This window comes from Ranitomeya variabilis, chromosome 4 (assembly GCF_051348905.1).
Source record: "Ranitomeya variabilis isolate aRanVar5 chromosome 4, aRanVar5.hap1, whole genome shotgun sequence".
NCBI classification, from domain to species: Eukaryota; Metazoa; Chordata; class Amphibia; order Anura; family Dendrobatidae; genus Ranitomeya; species Ranitomeya variabilis.
The window spans coordinates 204,589,251-204,610,426 of NC_135235.1; the positions used below are offsets into that span (position 1 = coordinate 204,589,251).

Here is a 21,176-nt window from a genome sequence, read left to right on the forward strand (position 1 = left end):
GCACAGATCAAAGGGGTAATGTCCTAAACGCAGGTGATAACCGGTCTCCAAAGTAAGTGATAACTTGGGGTCCGCACAATCCCAAAAATTGACCAGAGAAGTTTCTAGGTATTAATAAAGGACCTCTTTGTGCCTCGACGTTGAAATAGTGACCCCCTTGAGCCTCGACGTTGAAATAGTGACCCCCTTTTTTTGCCTCCACATTGAAATAGTGACCCCCTTGTTCCTCCACATTGAAATATTGACCCCCTTTGTGCCTCATATATTTAGATAGAACCCCTTGTGCCTCAATTTTGTTTGTTTTTTTCTTGAGTGTTTTTCAGATGGTTTTGGCCACTGACGCTTTGTTTTCAGAGTTATCCTGTGGTTTATGTGACATCTATTTTTTTTTTTTTTCTTTTTTTTTTTTCACTGTCCTTATCCTTTTTTTCTTTTTTTTTCACTCCACTGAATGATAAAAAAAAAAAAAAACACTAGCAGATTTTTAAGCAAAATGCTAAAAAAATGGGCATCTTTTGAAACTGTTTTCCGCACAGAAAACGCCAGAAAAATGGAAGTCGCTTCTTTTTTTCTTTTTGGTGTTTTAGAAACCTGCAGCAGTTAAGACGTGCCGGAACATATGAACAGCGAGTAATTTTTACACAATTGTTTGTGTTCATTCTTTGGAGCATTTTCTGCAGTCTGTGGCATGGCGCAGGCAGATTGATGAGCTGATGTCAGTCCTCTGCGTGCTGCGTGACAACCTCTGGCTGATCTATGGCTCTCTGCTCTGTCGTTGCTGCTGAAGAACCTCTTCATAAATAGACGAGGAACTCTGCATTTAAGCCAGAGAGTAGCTGGCAGAGGAGAGCGCAATTCTGTAAAAGTGGTATGTGAAAAACTGCTGTCGTAGAAAGAGATAAGAAGTAGCACGGCTCGTCTGTGTCATCAAAATGTGAACATTCTACAAATATTTCCACTTACTACTTATTCAAGGTTATACAATAGAAGAACTATTTGTATAAGACTCTATAATTTTTTTTAAAACCACTGGACAAAAGAGAAGTGTGAAAACTTTTGCAATAAACTTGTAAAAAGTAACTTATAAAAAGTTCGGTGGATTGTAAAAATATGTAACAAGGCAAGAAAATTGTCATAAAGGTTAATCTCAGGTTATAGCAAGTCCCCATATAGAAGGCAAAAAATGGAAGCTGCACACCACCAGTAGGAGGTGGAAAAGTAATGCTATTTAATAGCCAAAAAATGGCCTAGAATTTATATTTTTATAGGGGTCTCCTTTTCTAAAACCTAAAAGCTTATTTATCTAGTCCCTGTTATGCCCATATAGCAACTCACTCAGGAAGATGGGTTATGCACTAAAAAAAACTGCACGCTTAGTGTACAGACTAGAGAATCTCACTGCAGTCCCTGGGGGTGCAGATAAAGGCCTAACCACAGACTTGGAGATCGCAATTGGGACCTAAACTGCCTAAAAGGCTGTCGAGTTGCTCCACATTCCTCCTAAAGAACTGTAGGGCATGGCAGAGTGTGAATTACCTACAGGAGGAGAAGTGTGCAGAACAAAGAAAAGATTCCAGAGTGAGTAAAGTGAATAATAAGATACCAAACAAAGAATAAAGCAAGAACTGTTAACAAATATACCGCCTAGTTACTAAAGATAAACAGAAGAGGGGTGCAAAGAAACAGCAAGGTGAAAATCCTTAGCTGGAATTTCAGACTCACAGACAGATGTCAGAAAATCCAAATAAGTCTATCAGCAGCAGGAAACCCCTGCAAGGGAAACAATGTAAAGCTGCACCCAAAAGGTGATGGGCAGACAAATGAAAACACTTGTTATACTAAACAGACTGCAGCCAGAATACCAGAACCCAAACACCCAGAGAAAAGGTGTCTGCTGTCACACTGCAGAAAGCGAAACCGACCACAGAACACTCAAGGGCTGTCATGTATAAGTGATCGGATCCAGGAGCATGACAACCTCTATATCCCACAGTTCTACCCTAGACCAAAATCCCACACAAATGAGTATCCTGCATAGTGGGAGCCCAAAGTTATATCTATTCAACTATATCAGATCAACATCTCATATTTGGGCATAATTTTTAAGGGGGTAGGTCACATCTGGCTCCTTAAAGGACCCAGTGGCCCTCCTGCTGTGTTAAGACACCAGTCATAAAGATGGCACATGATTAGGGGTGGCCCTATTATAGATTTTTGTATTGGGGCGCAACGACCTTAGTTTCACCTTCGATCATATATTAATCGTTTTGATTTTTTTTTATGCATAGATTTTGGACTACAAATCATCTTTGTAACTTGATTTTATTAAAAACGTTGCATTATTTGACTTTTACAGTTTTTTTTTTTTTCTTTCTGCCCACTTACCTGTTGTGTGGTCATAAATCATCTGAAAGGAGCCGAGATAAACTCTCCTGCAAAAGGAGCTCGCTGACAGAGTCTCGGTTAACTCTTTCTGGCAGCCAGCAATAGATAGTACAGCACAGGCTATAGAAGACAAATCGTGCAAAAGTTTTTATGAAATCAAATTGTAAATATGTTTTTTTTAGCCCTAAAATGTTTGTTCTGTCGTTCAGACCGGGCCCGTTCTGCCAGTGTGGACTGCCCAAGCAAAATCATGGGTCTGTGGCCATGGAAGACAATTTTGGAGCAGCCATTGTGAGCACCTGGAACTCAGCGGAGCACACGACCGAAGAGCCCACCGATGCCTATGGAGAGATTGAGTTTGTAGGCGCCGGGAAGAAGCTCAGCAAGGTGAGACTGTGGATAACAGGTTTCTATCATCATGTCAGTAACAACTAAAAGTGGTGTCCTTCCCATGGACTCTGTAGTGCCCCTGTGCCCTGTGACTGAGCCGTAATATCAGGCATGTCCATACAGGCCAACTGTACGATTTTTCTCCAATTTTTGTTGTCTTGAACCAAAGTGGACCATGGGTTATACAGACCTCACCTGCAGATTGTTCCTCGTGGGTGGGATCACAGCCTTCCTGGGAGGCAACTAAAGCTTCACTAAATTGTCAACACTGATGTTTGGAAACATGCACATCCTGTGGCAGAGTGGTTCCATTATAGTAAAAAAAAAAGTGAAATCCAAGAACCAATTAAATAAAAATTAGTAGAAAAAGTGGTCTACAGAGAGTCTCAACTCTTTGTCTTCCCATTAGAAAAGAAGCCAAGAATGTTTATAAAGCCGCCCATGGGATTACGCCCACAAGCCCTACTCAGATTAAAGGGAATCTGTCAGTAGATTTTTGCTATGTAACCGGAGAGCAGAGACCCTGATTCCAGTGGAGTGTCACTTACTAGGCTGCTAGCTGACACTTTGATGCAGCAGAGTTCAGAATGCTGAGCCCTGTATAACTCCGCCCACACCACTGATTGGCAGCTTTCTGTCAATATATAGTGTACACAGAAAGCTGCCAATCAGGGATGGGGCATGGTTGGACTAGGAGGCACGAGACACCTAGTCCTGTACTGATAATCTCCAGCTGATAAAACCCCGATTTTATTGAAATAGCGACATACAGCTCAGTAAGTGACAAATAGCTGGAATCCGTGTCTCTTCCCCCTACATCATGTTGCAAAAACTTGCTGAAACATTCCCTTTAAAAGGATTAAAGGTGATATCCATAGTTTAGTGAAAATTGTCTATGAACAGGAAATATGTTGAAATGATAAAATAATCATTGATGGTTTATTCGGTTCTCTTCCGATCCAGTCTCACTGGTTGTGTAGTGCTGACCTTATGTCCATCATTCACATGACTGCTGCAGCCAATCACTGACCTCTGTTGACAAACCAACGCTAGTCCAGTGATTATCTGCAGTGGTCCAGTGATGCTGGATATGTAGAACCGGTGGGAACTCCCGGAGATGTGGTAATGGGTTCAATAGGTGTAATGGTTAATTTATTATTTAATACATCATGGACAACCCCCTATTAAAGGTAAAGATCGGCTGATAGATATTTATACATGTATGTGATTGGTCCCATAGACTTATTGCATTGAGAGCATTTTTAAAAACTTGGCATTAATGTGTTTTGCTTTGTTACAAGGTCATCGCCGCAATGCCTTGATGTAGAATGGGACATTTAAGTTCCTCCGTCCTAGGTAAAAGCTAGACTGACACAAGTATGGTGTTATACGCCACCTCTAAAATTCTGTTAAAGGGATTGTCCACTTTTCAGAGAACCCCCATCTCCATTACTGTATATCCCTCATACAGTATTATAACAGCCTGTTCTCCCCTCCGGTGATGGCGTCATTCCAACAATGTTAGTGCTGGGTCTCCTGGTGCTTATGATGTCACATGATTCCCGCAGCCAATCAGCCACCGTTTCACTCTCCCTTCCTTTGGAGGAAGTTCAGTACTCACTACTTTTGTTCTCACATGGTTATCTCATTAACTTCCTTCTGTGAGTCTTGGCAAGGCTCACACTCTATAAATCCCTAGGCTCCAGTTGCCAGTTATACCTGACCCTGGTTCTCTCCCTTTTTCCTCTGCTGCCCAGATCCTGTGTGATATTCTGTTGTTGTCCTTGGATTGTTTTTATTTGATTTTGCTTTCTGATTTCTCTGGTTTTTAGCCAACTTTAAGCAACCCTTCTCTGTCAGACCACTCCACCGGCCAGCAGCTACTCCGTGGATGCAACCCAGGGGGCCCTATTGGGAAAGATGCAAGGTTAGCTCCGGAGCCTGTATCAGAGGGGGACCCAACATGTGATGTAGTGATACAGAATATGTCGGGAAGAGGTTTATGGTGAATACAATCATTTACTGATTAAGTTTTAGGCATTAAAAGGGTAGATGTATTAACTGATTGTTTGCACATTCCCAGCAAAACCTGAGAAAACCTCAGGAGTGAAGTGAAATGGACGCAGTCAGCCCAATGCCTATTTTGTAATCTTGTCATCTATGCACTCTCTAGAAAACCGTATTTTTGTGAATGCTGCAATACTTTTATATATACTGCTACTTTTATAAATTGATTTAAATGTTGATTTTTTGCTGAAGCTTTTTTTCTCCAGTAAACCTTTCATTTTTCACGTTGGGAGCAGAAGCTGTTCTTCCCTCTCTTCATTGTCAGCTATATTTAGTCTTGTCACACGTTGTTTATTCAGCATTCGCCATTCAAAGCAGGTCGCTGGTCGGGCTCCATGTCTGGGCAACAAGTAGATGCTCCTCTGTACAGTTGTGGGTTTTGTGAAAGGACACTATGCAAATGCCTCGGTGTCAGAGTATACATTACTCATACATTTCTGCAAACATCATTTTGGCTTTCACTTCCAAAATCCTCTACTAAAGTCGCACATCATGCAATGCCATGGTTTCGCCCCTCATGTCACCTGCAGCATTTTGAACATCAACAGTGCTTGCAGTGAAATGTTAGATGGGAAATCCATTGTCCTTGTTGGATGTCATCTTGCTAAAAAGATAAAATTGCAAAGAATTAAAAAAGCAACTTTTCAATTTACCTTTCGTTCTCCGCTGGATTTAGCTAGTTTCAGTCTTTTGCTGCTGCTGCAGAGGTAACATTGCCTCTGCTAGCAGCATCAGAAAAGATCGTTTCCTGAACAGCATACATATGAAAACCCCTTTTAACTAATTTGCATTTTTACTCTTGGTGTAATTATAGGAAAAAAATATTGATACTGTATAGAAATAGTACTGTTAGTTCTGTTACTCTTGTTAATGGAGCGCCCCCATGGGGCCGTGGGGTTCTCTGTACCAGGTCCTTCAGTTCACAGGGGGATGTCACGTTGGGTGACCCGGTCCGTGGCCCCGGGGACGTCCGTGTAAAAGGGGAAAGGTCTTTAAGGGGAATGTTCGTGACGCCACCTGTGGTATTCGGTCAGGGTGACTGACGCTGCTTTAAGGGGTCCACTGGGGTGATGTTATGACAGCTAGATAGCATACCTTCCCACAGGTGAAGTGTATCCCCAGGGCTTCCCGGTGTGTAGATGGTGGATGGTGAGAGGCGCAGAGAAGAACGAGGACACAAGGTTGCAGTCTCTTCACCTTTACTGAAGACTTCAGCATCCACAGTCCAGGGTACAGACCACAGGGCAAGCAGAGTCCGGCCGGTTTGGAGGCAAGTCCAGAGTCCCCTTGTCCAGGTGGAAATCAGTAGCCTTCCTCTAGCTCCGTGGTATTGTAGTCCCTTACTGCCTATGGCTTCTCATAAGGTCCTCACAGATGTAATGTCTTTTCTCTCTGTCTCCCATATAGGATAGGAGAAACCCATATGACTGGTGGTTTGAGGTAGTTTATAGGGACTCTAGCACGCCCCCGCCTCCATGGGTTGCCACCGTGCCTCCTGGGTGTAGGGCGGACAGGTAACTTGCAATTAGCTGTCCTGCCAGTCTCTGGAGCAAAGCATAAAGGTCTTTACTCCCTCAGTGTTCCAGCTACCGGGATTCTGCGTCTCAGAAGGAGGCAGCCTGTGTAGGGCTGGTCCCCTTCTGGTATCCACTCCTTTGCTACGACTTCCTTCACGCTCGCTGCAATACAGTTCTGCTTCTGTGTGTCTCTTTCTGGGAGCTGCAGCTCTGAGGGCATGCACAGCTCCGTGTACTTTCTCCTTCGTTCTCTGACAGGATCCCACCCCTGTCAGGGACCAACTAACTGAGCTGAGCTCAGCCAGCAACTAACTAACTTTCCCTACAGGCGACCAGTTTTACCTATGTGGGGAGTGACCTAATAAATAGGAGCAAGAGCTCCCCCTGGCGGCCTGGAGTGCGAAGTGTGTTGCATGTTTGTGATACCTGGATGCAGTTGTCCTTCTTTGCCTCCAAACGTAACATCACTCTCCCCTAGAGGAAAATGACATTACTGCAACGACCAGGACCCTGGGGCGCTGCATTAGTCTCTCCTTAGACGTTTGTGTGCAGTATAATTAGCTGATGGCAGTGGACTCAAGCCAATCGGCAGTTGTTTAAAGGTCTGTTTAGACTGACTGACCAGAATTTGATATGCACATAACAATCATTTACATGATCATTCTTTGTGCATAGAATGTCATCATTATCGGCAGCATGTCACCTGTTTACACAAGACAATGTGCTGCACAGAACTTTGACTTTAAAGGGTTATTCCCATCTTCGTGCGTAGGTTTTTGTCAGATAGTACTTACAATATAAAACATTTTGCACTTTTCTGTTTTATTAAAATGTTGAGCTGTTCTTGAGATTTTAAGTAACACTTGTTTACAGCTTGTTGCTGTGGAGGCTGACCACCGCTGCCAGTTTTTGGCCAGGATCAAAGGAGCGCTCTGTTGCCTCCTAATCCAGGCCGTTTTCAGCGCAGTGCTTACAAGCTATACAGCAGCGGTGGTCGGTCTCCTAGGCAACAAGTTGTATACAAAAGAAAAATGTCAACATCTCAAGAGCGGCTCCAAATTTTAATGAGCAGTAAATTGCAAAAGTGCTTGTATTTACAAGCACAATCCAACAATATCAATTTATAGAGATGGGAATATCCCTTTAATGACAGCATGAATGATTCAGTCATCTGAAAAACTTTTGTTCCCAATAATCAGCCCATCTAAATGAGCCTAAGAGTCAGAACAGGAGCTGTGGGGGATTAAGGGTGAGTATTTCTAATTTTTTTATTTTTTTTTAATTGTAAAAAAACAATTTTAATCCTTCAAACAACCTTATGTTAGGTAGACGTAAAAAAATTGAAATAAAATAGCATTAAAAATGTACCAAATTAATCTGCTTCTTGATGGTTTCCAGATGGCAATATTTTAAAAACTAAAAAAAAAATATACTGTGACACCGCTCATTGTTACAGCTCTATAATAAGAAATAATTCATGGGTTTTTTTTACATTGGACTCCTTTATTATTGCATTTTAGAAATTTACTTTAATCTTTCGTATTTATTTATTTTTTTACAGTTTATTCGCTTATCGAATGAGACCGACCCCTCTATTGTATACAACCTTATTACTCATAATTGGAAGATCCCACCACCAAACCTGGTGGTGTCTGTCGTGGGAGGAGATGGAGACTTCAAAATGATGACCTGGCTAAAGGATATTCTGAGGAAGGGATTGGTCAAGGCAGCGCAAAGCACAGGTCCGAGGCTAACGAGTATTACATGGGAATAATGATTCGATAGCCCCCCCTATTTACATTAAACTAACGTCTGATAAGCCCACCGATATTGGGGAGATTGGCCAACAGTCTCATATGTAATGGGGTTTCCCTTTTCTGCTTAAGCCAAGCGTTGCTCTGTGGCATGAGTCAGGGGACCCGGCTGTCGTCCTATCTATTGTTTCGTTCTATCCTTTTTCCTTTTTCCCATGTGCCTTTTCTATTCTATACAGATTATTTTTATTTATATTTTTTAAATCTATACCTCTTTATTTTCTTTGCTTTTTTTCTTCCCACCATTTTTCCTTATTTTTGTCGTCTGTTTTTCTTTTTTCTTTTTTCTTCTTTTTCTTTTTCATTTTTTTTCAGTTTTTTTCTTCTCTTGTCATTGTTCAGGGGAGGATGCCTATAAACTGTTAATGGTACTTCTCCCATCTTGAAGTGTTTCCAGGAAACCTAACTAGATGTTGTCTTCTGATAACCTGCATGTTATAGTGGGCATGTGCCATTCATTAATTACTGTAAGTACTGGATTTGTTGTAGAACTATGAAAAATGAAAATGTTGATCTATGATATGTGAAGGAAGTCCATCCAACACAACCTCAATCCATTACAAAGAGAACTATGCAATGATGGAGGGCCTATCATTCATGTGCATTGACAGCCCATTGAGTTAGATGGGCTCAATGTAATTTCCCCCCCCCCCCGGGATGCCGCTGCAGAAAAGTAAAAACTTTATTCCAGGTTTTATTGTGGGTTACAGCAGTTTCTTGTTGTTCCAGAGGTGATTTGACCCTGTCATCACCTTATTTTGGGGGACTTTTCTGACTATGTAGACAACTCCTTTATGAAGACCATATTTCTGTCCCTCTTCTGCATTTACCAGCAATAAGACCTTTTCCCACTGTTACCAACCGGTCCTTCTCCCGGGTGCACCAACCGGTCCTTCTCCCGGGTGCACCAACCGGTCCTTCTCCCGGGTGCACCAACCGGTCCTTCTCCCGGGTGCACCAACCGTTCCTTCTCCCGGGTGCACCAACCGTTCCTTCTCCCGGGTGCACTAACCATTCCTTCTCCCGGGTGCACCAACCGTTCCTTCTCCCGGGTGCACCAACCGTTCCTTCTCCCGGGTGCACCAACCGTTCCTTCTCCCGGGTGCACCAACCGTTCCTTCTCTCGGGTGCACCAACCGTTCCTTCTCCCAGGTGCACCAACCGGTCCTTCTCCCGGGTGCACCAACCGCCTCTTTGATTTGCAGGTCTCTTCCTGTTCTTTCATCCATAACATCCCAATCCTCCTCCTTCAGATCTTTCCCCCCTGCACACTCGCTTCCACCTTCATCTGTCATTTCTACTATTACCCTCCCTGTTTTCAGTATTCTTTATAGCCCCTAATAAGGAATGTAATTTTGCTGTTTATTTACCCAAAAGTTGACCTAAGCATACACAGTGATAATTTTTGGACCATCCTACCGATAAGGTCTTTTTGCCCCTTCACAGTGCACAATCTGTTTGCACTTGACCTGAAGTGTCAATATTACTTTCTTATCTTAGAATTGCTGCAAAAACTTCTGTAACTTGAAATTAATTAAAAAATATATATATATAGATATATATATATATATATATAATCTATCTCAATGGGGCATCTACATCGTATGCATTGATTATTTTCTTTAGGCTCCATACAGATAAATGGGACAGTCGATGATGATTTTGTCAGGTGTAAATATATCCAAATACATATGTTCTTAAATCAATAAGAAAAAAGTGAAAATGATCTCATGTCCTCATGACAGGTGCTTGGATAATGACTGGTGGAATGCAAGTCGGCATTGGAAAATATGTTGGTGAAGCTGTCAGAGACCATGCCACTGCTAGCTCCAATTCTAGGACTAAAGTGGTGGCAATGGGCATTGCGCCATGGGGAATTGTACATAACCGTCAAGGCCTGGTGAACCCTAAGGTGAGATTTTCCTGGTTGACAGTGATGTGATTTGCTAGAGCAAAGAGCATCTTACAAGACTCTCACTTTCAGCCATGTATCTCTTGGAGATCGTTTATTGACTCATGCTTGACCTTGTTTTTTTGTAGGGATCTTCTCCTGCAAAATACTTTATGGAGGGCGTGGACGGACCGACATATTCTTTGGACAATAATTATTCAGTGTTCCTTTTAGCAGATGATGGAACCAATGAACAAATGGGAGGAGAAACCAGCTTCAGATTTAGGCTTGAGGAGCACATATCTCGACAAAAAACTGGAGTGGGAGGTGAGAGAACTTTTATTGAAGACCATAGATCTTCCTGAACTTATTTTAACTTGGCCTCTATTAGTAACGCAAAGGGGTCATCTGACAACTAAACTTTTTTGGAAAGACAGTGATGGCTTTGAAACAATAAAGGACAACAATGGTGAATCCAGCAGGTGTCTATCTAGTCATCAGCGCCGAGACAAGAAACAAGTCGATTAACTGCTGAGCATGTGATTGGCTGCAGCAGTCAGAAGACTGGCATGGTGCATCATAAAATGCAAACCGAATGGTGTCCTGCTCAAGTTCCACCAGTCAGATAAAAGATGGAAAAAAATAAATATATATATGTATGTGTGTGTGTACTGTTTTATTCAGCTTTTTCCCATGAGATTTTGGTGCATCCAGTTTTGAGCCCATTAATTATATAGTGGTTATCAGCCATCCACAGTGTGGACTTCTGGTGGAAGCTGTAATAATGACCATATATTTGTATTAAGCCAAATTTTTGATGAGGCTACGACAGTTAGAATTTTTAGAACTTCATGCTAGAGTTTTATTCATAAAGTTATTTAATTGTGTAGGCTTCATGTTACTTCTAATTTGCAAAAATATTTAGAATTGAGAGTCCTCAGTAGTTGATACCTTTTAATGGCTAACTGAAAAGATGGTAACAAATTGCAAGCTTTCGAGACTACACAGGTCTCTTCATCAGTCATAGACTAAAAGAAATTCTGGAGAATCACATATTTATGCACAACATAGCACAGAAAAAAACATGGATAAGACAGGTGACATGAAGCAGAATTACCATGAGTGATAAACAGTTACGTCCATAAATATTGGGCCAATTCTTAGATAAGGAGTGTTTTATTGTCCTCTGATTGGGGTCTGGTTCTGTTGTGATGACCCCACATGGTCTGAGGGGCAAATTCCTTAGTTCCTTAGTTAGCTGATGTATAAAATCCATGCGACACATTCATTCCTGCACTAAGAGTGTCAAAGGTCATCATCAGTTTATATTCCCATATTCTTCTGTCTCTTTGAGATTTGAAGTTACCTTTTAATACAAGTAATTTCATGTCCATAATGTTATGATACGGGAGACAGAAATATATTGCCACAGGTAGATCCATTCTTTTTTCTCTTATTGTATGGCGGTGAGAGTTCATCCTTGTTCTTGTCTCCCCCACATACAGACCCCCAGTTGGACATTTAGTACAAATGATTGGGTACACCACATTTGAAGTGACACAGCTGAAAGTACCTGGGATCTTGTAGTCCTGATGTGAATTGGGGATCTTTATCTTGTCCGTAGTCATTATAAATGGACAGGTTTTAAGTTTTTTCTGGTTGCAAGGAAAGGTTCCTGCAGCTGTTGGAGACGACAGGGAGCTTATGACAATGATGCTTCTTAGATTTGGGGGCTGCCTAAAACACAGTAGTGGGGGGTCTGGAAAAAAGGATTGTAAGCGGGCATCTTTTTGTAGTAAAGGTTGTAATTTCCGTGCAGCTCCCCTTAGCACCTCCAGATTTGGATTGTAGGTGACCACTGTCTGTCCATTTTTAATGACCACGGACAAGATAAAGATCCCCAATTCACATCAGGACTACAAGAAACCAGGTACTTTCAGCTGCATCACTTCTAATGTGGTGTACCTAATCATTTGTACTAAATGTCCAACTGGGGGTCTGTATGTAGGGGTGACAGGGCAGAAACTGAGAAAAAGAATGAACTCTTATCGCCATACAATAAGAGAAAAAAGAATGGATCTACCTGTGGCAATACATTTGTCTCCTGGATCATAACATTATGGACATTAAATTAATTGTATTAAAAGGTAGCTTCAAATCTCAAAGAGACAGAAGAATATGGGAATATAAACTAACGATGACGTTTGACACTCTTAGTGCAGGAATGAATGTGTCGCATGGATTTATGTCTCTTTACATCAACTAAGGAACTAAGGAATTTGCCCCTCAGACCATGTGGGGTCATCACAACAGAACCAGACCCCAATCAGAGGACAATAAAACACTCCTTATCTAAGAAATGGTCCAATATTTATGGACATACAGTACAGACCAAAGGTTTGGACACACCTTCTCATTTAAAGATTTTTCTGTATTTTCATGACTATGAAAATTGTACATTCACACTGAAGGCATCAAAAGGTGACACTTGGTCTTCCTTTCCTGGGGCGGTCCTCATGTGAGCCAGTTTCTTTGTAGGGCTTGAAGGTTTTTGCCACTGCGCTTTGGGGACACTTTCAAAGTTTTCCCAATTTTTCGGACTGACTGACCTTCATTTGTTTAAGTAATGATGGCCACTTGTTTTTCTTTACTTAGCTGCTTTTTTCTTGCCATAATACAAATTCTAACAGTCTATTCAGTAGGACTATCAGCTGTGTATCCACCAGACTTCTGCACAACACAACTGATGGTCCCAACCCCATTTATAAGGCAAGAAATCCCACTTATTAAACCTGACAGGGCACACCTGTGAAGTGAAAACCATTCCCGGTGACTACCTCTTGAAGCTCATCAAGAGAATGCCAAGAGTGTGCAAACCAGTGTTCAAAGCAAAAGGTGGCTACTTTGAAGAACCTAGAATATAAGACATAATTTGTTTCACACTTTTTTTGTTAAGTATATAATTCCACATGTGTTAATTCATAGTTTTGATGCCTTCAGTGTGAATGTACAATTTTCATAGTATGAAAATACAGAAAAATCATTAAATGAGAAGGTGTGTCCAAACTTTTGATCTGTACTGTAACTGTTTATCACTCATGGTAATTCTGCTTCATGTCATCTGTCTTATCCATGGTTTTTTTTTTTTCTGTTTTTTTTTTCTGTGATATGTTGTGCATAAATATGTGATTCTTCAGAATTTCTGTTAGTCTATGTCTGATGAAGAGACCTGTGTAGTCTCGAAAGCTTGCAATTTGTTACCCTCTTTTCAGTTAGCCATTAAAAGGTATCAACCACTGAGGACTCTCAATTCTAAATATTTTCTATCCACTGGCTAACACGGTATCAATATATATATATCTATCTTGTATTCTAATTTGCATGCATTTTAATGCTAAACAATTGTGTTTTGTTGTAATCTAGGCAAAGGAAGCATTGAAATCCCAGTTCTGTGCATGCTTATTGCCGGAGAGTCTAAAATGTTGGAAGTAAGGATCTATTAAATTACTTAGTCAGTTTTTACAGTAAACAGGAAGGGAAGAATATAAAATAACTCTTGTTTTCTGAGACTTTTTCTTGATTTGATACATAGGACGGTAGGGCTGTCCTTTAATCAACATGCTGCATATCTTCCTAAACATTTTCTTGTCCTACTGAGGATTCTTCTATTCTATTTATTCTCCTCCCACTTATTTTTTTTTTCTTCCTCTACTTCATCACATTTTCTTACTCTTTTTTTTTCTTTCTCTTTTTTCCTCTATTACCTTTTTCTTCATCCTTTTTTCTTCATCTAATTTTCCTACTCCTACTTTCTTCATTTTTTTTTCTTCTTCCTTATCCTTCCTTCCTTCTTCTCCCAACCTCATTCCTTCCTTCTTCTCATTCCCTCCTTCCTCCTTCTCCTTCCCTCCTTCCTTCTTCTCCTTCCTTCCTTCTTCTCCTTCCCTCCTTCCTTCCTTCTTCTCCTTTCCTCCTTCCTTCTTCTCCTTTCCTCCTTCCTTCCTTCTTCTCCTTCCCTCCTTCCTTCCTTCTTCTCCTTCCCTCCTTCCTTCCTTCTCCTTCCCTCTTTCCTTCCTTCTTCTCCCTCCTTCCTTTTCTCCTTCCTTCCTTCCTTTTCTCCTTCCTTCCTTCTTTTCCTTCCTTCCTTCCTTCCTTCCTTCCTTCTTCTCCTTCCTTCCTTCCTTCCTTCTTCTCCTTCCTTCCTTCCTTCCTTCTTCTCCTTCCTTCCTTCTTCTTCTTCTCCTTCCTTCCTTCCTTCCTTCCTTCTTCTCCTTCCTTCCTTCCTTCCTTCCTTCCTTCCTTCCTTCTTCTCCTTCCTTCCTTCCTTCGTCTTCCTCTTTTCATTCTTCCTTCCGGCTCAAATTACTTATTTCCTCTTTCTTCTAATTTTCCTATTTCTACTGCCTTCACATTTCTCTTTTCTTTCTCCCTAGTCTTCTCCTTTACTCTCTTCGTCTTTTCTACGGTCTTCTTATTTTCTCTCCTTTTACTTCTGCTACGTTTTCCGCTTGGTTACATAGGTTGAACTTCATGGACCTGAGGTTTTTTTTTCATCCTTTCCCGACCCTTTATACTTGATCTATTGCTAGTTTATTCATAACCCACAATTCTTCTTTTGATCCATCTTTCTCTTCATCCAGTTTCTTTTTGATGTCAACGAATGAACAACTACCTAATTCCCAATTACATCATCAGTCACAGTTTTTAAAAGTCTTTTATATGGTTTTTGCTTCTTTTTTTAACTAGAGAGTTTACAAAGCCACAATGAGTCCCATCCCATGTCTCCTTGTGGCTGGTTCTGGTGGAGTTGCCGACTGTCTGGCTGAAATTTTGGAAGAGTCACTTACATTGGAAACTATGCGAAGTCTGATAGAAGAGAAATTAAAGCTACACTTCCCAGAGGAGAACTTGACAAAAATGATAGGAAAGGTTCGTAGCAATTTTTGTCTTTCTATTTTCTTGAATTTATTTTTTTAAAGTTAATTTATAATCACATTTAGGCCATGTGCACACGTTCAGGATTTTTAGCGTTTTTTTCGCGTTTTTTCGCTATAAAAACGTGATAAAAACGCGAAAAAAACGCTAACATATGCCTCCTATTATTTTCAGTGTATTCCGCATTTTTTGTGCAAATGTTGCGATTTTTTCCGCGAAAAAATCGCATAGCGGAAAAAAAAGCAACATGTTCATTAAAAATGCGGAATTGCGGGGATTCCGCACACCTAGGGGTCCATTGATCTGCTTACTTCCCGCACGGGGCTGTGCACACCATGCGGGAAGTAAGCAGATTATGTGCGGTTGGTACCCAGGGTGGAGGAGAGGAAACTCTCCTCCACGCACTGGGCACCATATAAGTGGTCAAAAAATAAGAAATAAAATAAAAAACAGTCCTATACTCACCCTCGATGTCCAGCGCAGTGTTCCCGCCTCTGTGCTGCACGCTGGCTGGTTCCTGTAGCTGGTGTGCGGAGAAGGACCTTGCCGAATGACGTCACTGTCCTGTGATTGGTCGAGACCGCTCACGTGACCGTGACGTCATGGAAGGCCCTGCGCGCACACATCAGCTAAGGACGCCGGTGAGGAGATCTGATGTCTGCGGGTGAGTATAAGCATTTTTTTTATTTTTTTAATTTTTTTTAAACGTTCTATCTTTTACTATAGATGCTGCAAAAGCTGCATCTATAGTAACAAGTTGGTCACACTTGTCAAACGCTATGTTTGACAAGTGTGACCAACTTGTCAGTCAGTTTTCCAAGCGATGCTACAGATCGCTTGGAAAACTTTAGCATTCTGCAAGCTAATTACGCTTGCAGAATGTTAAAAAAACGCAAAAAAAACGGAAAAAAAACGCAAAAAAAAAAATGCGGATTTCTTGCAGAAAATTTCCGGTTTTCTTCAGGAAATTTCTGCAAGAAATCCTGAACGTGTGCACATACCCTTAAAGATAAAGTCTGTCCCCTTTCAGGAAAATCTTGCCTACTGGTGCTTTTTTAAATGTTTTTTAAGGAGCTGGATTTTTTTTAAAAGGAACAACCTCTTTAATGACAACTGCAGTCCGTAATGGAAAGCTATGTGCATTAAAGGGCCGGTACATAAATAATGGTGTGGCATATTATATATATATATATTTTTTTATTTAGATTGAAAAAATTGTGGAAAATCGAGATCTGGTCACAGTCTATTCCAACGCTGATGGAACCGAAGATTTTGAGACTGTGATTTTAAAAGCTCTAGTAAAAGGTAAATGGTATTTTATGGGAATATTTGACAAAATTATATAAAATGCAAATAGAATATGTATGTATTGTATATTGATTATACGTACATATGTGTTCATGTGTATACAGTCATAGCTGAAAGTGTTGGCACCCTTGAAATTCTTCCCGAAAATTAAGTATTTTTTCCAAAAAATCATTGCAATTACACATGTTTTGTTATACACAGGTTTAGTTCCTTTTGTGTGTATTGGAACATAGAAAAAAGGCAAATTGGACATAATTTCACACAAACCCCAAAAATGGGCCGGACAAAATTATTGGCACCCTCAACGTAATATTTGGTTGCACCGTTTGTAATAAATAACTGCAATCAATCGTGTCCTATAATCAACAACAAGCTTCTTACACCTCTCAGCTGGAATTTTTGCCCACTCTTCTTCTTTTGCAAACTGCTCCAGGTCTCTCATGTGAAGGCGCCTTCTCCCAACAACAATATTAAGATCTCTCCACAAGTGTTCAATGGGATTTAGATCTGAACTCATTGCTGCCACTGCATAACTCTCCAGCGCTTTGTTTGCATCTATTTCTGGGGGCTTCATGAGTTATGTTTGGTGCCATTGTCCTGCTGGAAGACCCATGACCTAGGATGAAAACCCCGCTTTCTGACACTGGGCACTACATTGCGCCCCAAAATTTTTTGGGTAATTTTTCAGATTTCATGATGCCTTGCACACAGTCAAGGTACCCAGTGCCAGAGGCAACAAAACAATACCAAAACATCTTTGAACCTCCACCATATTTGACTGTAGGTACTGTTTTCTTTACTTTGTAGGCCTCCTTCCATTTTCTGTAAACTGTAATATGATGTGCTTAACCAAAAAGCCCTATCTTGGTCTCCTCTATCCACAAAACGCTTTAACAGACGGATTTTGGCATACTCGGTACATTATGGAAAACTGCAGTCTAGCTGTTTTGATGGTTTCAGCAGTGGGGTCTTCCTGCTATAGTTTTTCATTCAAATAGTTTACACTGACACTGATGCACCCTGAGCCTACAGGACATCTTGAATTTCTTTGGAACTTAATTGGGGCTGCTTATCCACCATCCAGACCATCCTGTGTTGCATACAACCTTTCATCAATTTTTCTCGGTTGTCGAGGGAAATTAGCTAAAGTGTCATGGGTTGTAAATTTCTAGATTATGTTGAGCACCATGGGCAAAGTAACATCAAGATCTCTGTAGATGGACTTGTACTCTTGAGATTGTTGATATTTTTTTCAACAGTATTGGTTTTCACGTCCTCACAGTTCTCTTCTCCTCTTTCTGTTCTCCATGCTTAGTGTGGCACATGCAGACAAACAATGCAAAGATTGACTCAACTTCTCCCCTTTTTATCTGGTTTCAGGTGTGATTTTCATATTGCCCACACCTGTTACTTGTCATAGGTGCATTTGAACGAGCATCACATGCTTGAAACAAAGTTGTTTACCCACAATTTTGGAAAGGTGCCAACAATTTTATGTGGACCATTTTAGGTTTTTTTGTGTGAAATTATATCCAATTTTCCTTTTTTCCTCTTTTTTTGTGTTCCAATACACACAAAAGAAATAAACAAGTAAAACAAAATGTGTAATTGCAATTTTCTGGAATAATTTCAAGGGTGCCAACACTTTTGGCCATGACTTGATACATTTGCATCATTTTTTCTACATCTACCTAAAAGTTTGCACAATATTGTAAAGTAACAAGCTTTTAAAGATCGAAGTGTTGATAGTTTGCTTTTATCAATTAACAAAATACAAAGTGAATGAAAGGGCAATCAAAATCACATCAATATTTGGAGTAACCGCCCTTTGCCTTCATTAGTTCTTCTTGTTACATTTATTCATTGTTTTTGAAGGAACTCCAAACATATTGTAGAACTGACCGCAGATCTTCTGTTTTGAGGCTCATGCAGATCCTTCTGTCGCTTCATGTGATCCCAAACAGACTGAATAATGTGTGATCAGGGCTCCGTGGGGGCCGGATCTTCACTTCCAGGACTCCTCGTTCTTCTTTACACTTCTTTATGGCATTGGCTTGATATTTTGGGGTCGTGTTCAGAATAACTCTGGATCCAATCAGATGCCTCCCTGATGGTATTACATGATGGATAAGGATCTGCCTGGATTTCCCAAATATAATTGTTTTATTTCCGATTCTAACGCAGCTTGCAAGAAGCAGTCTAGCGATGCCACAGAATACCTGGATGAGCTGAAGTTAGCGGTAGCCTGGAACAGGGAGGACATTGCCAAGACAGAATTGTTCCATGGAGAAATAAAATGGCGGGTATGATGCCACTGCTGAATATGCCTTGTATATCGTGCTTGGACACTTCACACTTAGATTTCATCTTTTTTGCATTTCTATTCCCTGTCTTTGTCTCAACTCTATATCACTAGTGACATGTTGTGCTTTTATTACTAGATTTGACCTTTTCTTGTTTAACTTTTGGTGTTTTTTCGCTTTTTTTTTCAATTTGTGCTTTATTATTCTTTTAATTTGCACCTTTATTTTAAGTTTATTTTACATCTGTTTGCTTGTTGCTGTTTTTCATTTTTCCTTTTTTTTCCTCTGTGTTCACCATTGTGAATTTAGGCTTTGGGGTTATCAAATGTTTTCGACTGATTCATCAATTGCAACTTTTTTTTTTATAAAGTTGAACTTTTTATTCACAAATGTCCACCAGTTCCCCTATAGAATGATTTTATGCACATCTGACATTTTTGCTCAGTTTGTTTTTTACATCTTTGTGGAACATGGGATTTTCACAAACCAAAATAAAGTGCTTTCCACAATATTGGTGAACAGTTTTCACCATTTTTAAGAATTTGGGGCCGATTAATCACTCAATTTTTTTTATTTATTTTTTTTAAATGTGGTATTCATTAACTTTGGCTCCAAAGTTTTGAAAACTTTTAATCCAAAACAACTAAAAATTAATGTTTTAAAGTGACTTATTTTTCATCAGTGATACGTCTGATACATTACTCTAATCTTTGTGCTACCGGAGCTTACATTGTGGTTTTCCTGTTTAAGTAACCATGGATTAAAAACTTCATCCAGGTTTACTCCCTTTTTTACAGTCATTCTTTTCCATTCCTTTTGTGGAATTTTAGATTAAATTTATTTTTCAACCGGAAATAGAACTAGTAACACATGATGCGATGCATGGGACATGAGAAGAACCCTGCACGGTCATTTCATGCAATTCTCGTCCCGGACACTGCTCACTTCTGACTTGGATATTCAGCTATGAGAAGACCCTTAGTTTTGTAATATCCTATCAGACTCCTAGACTACAGATTGTTTTCTCGCCTGAACATGAGCAACAAAGTTATATCAGCTTTATGAAACACACAAGTTCATGGACTCATGGATTTCCTGTCAGAAGAATGCACAATTGGCAATCTCAGGAAGACATGCTTCCTCGTCTACTTTCTCATGTTCCGTAGGTTACAATATAAAAGGAAATGATTTTTTAAAAAAAAGACCTGTCACGGGTCAAAAGTGACCAGTTTTTGCTATTATTTTATTCCCACTCCTCCCCATACAGTACCAGAGCTATAAACCTTTTTATCTAGTGCTACAATTTATGGCATTTACTAAGGGGGCGGGACTCACAGGGTTATAATACAGAGCAGCATAAAGACACGCCCCTGAGGATCCTGTGAGTCACAGCTTATTGTAAAGACCATAAAAAGTAATACCAGATTGTTTATATCTCTGGAACTGTAAGACTGATTAAATAAAAAACTAAACATAGAAAATTCAAGGAACAGTGAGAATAAAATAGGTTCAAAAACTGTCCACTTTTGACCTGGTCACAGGTCCTTGTTAGCTTTTCTGACGTGTCTTGCTTTAACAAATACAGGACTGTTTTTTCCATGGAAAACCTTTTTTGAATCGTATACTGTTATGAACCTGGTGGTTAGGTGCACCCGGAATGACCTGATAGTTAAACACGGAATCGGGACGAGCTCTGGGGAAATGGGAACTCTGCTGACCGCAAACACTACTCCTATCAACACACACTAGAAATAGCCGTGGAGCGTGCCTGACTCTGCCTAGACGCCTCTTCACAGCCTAAGAGCTAACTACCCCTAAAGAAAGGAAACACAGCCTCACCTTGCCTCAGAGAAATACCCCAAAGGTAAAAGCAGCCCCCCACAAGTATTGACTGTGAGTTAAGAGGAAATCACAAACACAGGAATGAAATAGGTTTTAACAAAGGAGGCCAGTCTAACTACACAGATTGAGGATAGAAAAGGGATCTTTGCGGTCAACACAAAAGAACTACAAAAACCACGCAGAGTGTGCAAAATAGACCCCCGCACCGACTCACGGTGCGGTGGTGCCACTCTGCACCCCCAGAGCTTCCAGCTAGCCAGGCAATTTCATAATAGCAAGCTGGACAAGAACATTGCAAGAAAAACAATATGCAACAAATGAACAAGCAGGAACTTAGCTTCTGCTGAAATAAACAGGTCCTCAGAAAGGTCCAAGAGAGATCTGAACCAGTGCAAAGACATCGACAGCTGGCAAGTACTAACGATCTGAGTGGAGTTAAATAGAGAAGCCAGTAGCAGTAAACGAGACCAGGTGAGGAACGAACCTCAATGGCTAGTAGCTCCACACACAGCCACCAGAGGGAGCTCACAGACAGAACTCACCGAAGTACCATTCACGACCACAGGAGGGAGCTCGAGAACGGAATTCGCAACAGTATACCCCTTCTCACATGTAAAGCGTCATGTAATAAATGGGGCTATAATAATAATAATAATAATAATCTCTTATTAGGGGACACTGCATTATGCCATTCTTCTGTTATTGCTCATAGCGATGTATGCGT

The 21,176-nt window shown here is 40.5% G+C and overlaps 1 protein-coding gene across 3 annotated transcripts in view; it reads left to right on the forward strand.

Annotated features, from left to right (window-relative positions):
- Positions 1 to 21,176, forward strand: part of TRPM4 (transient receptor potential cation channel subfamily M member 4) — an 86,964-nt gene that overhangs the window by 21,241 nt on the left and 44,547 nt on the right. The window contains exons 3-10 of one of the 3 annotated variants that reach the window (XM_077259720.1): positions 2,595 to 2,772; positions 7,921 to 8,101; positions 9,919 to 10,085; positions 10,214 to 10,391; positions 13,488 to 13,552; positions 14,811 to 14,993; positions 16,205 to 16,304; positions 18,492 to 18,610. In XM_077259720.1, coding sequence (XP_077115835.1) covers positions 2,595 to 2,772; positions 7,921 to 8,101; positions 9,919 to 10,085; positions 10,214 to 10,391; positions 13,488 to 13,552; positions 14,811 to 14,993; positions 16,205 to 16,304; positions 18,492 to 18,610 — 1,171 coding nt within the window. Of the gene's footprint in view, positions 1 to 2,594; positions 2,773 to 4,651; positions 4,703 to 7,920; positions 8,102 to 9,256; positions 9,379 to 9,918; positions 10,086 to 10,213; positions 10,392 to 13,487; positions 13,553 to 14,810; positions 14,994 to 16,204; positions 16,305 to 18,491; positions 18,611 to 21,176 lie in introns of those variants that run through there. The other 2 variants (XM_077259722.1, XM_077259723.1) reach the window with 2 other exon arrangements.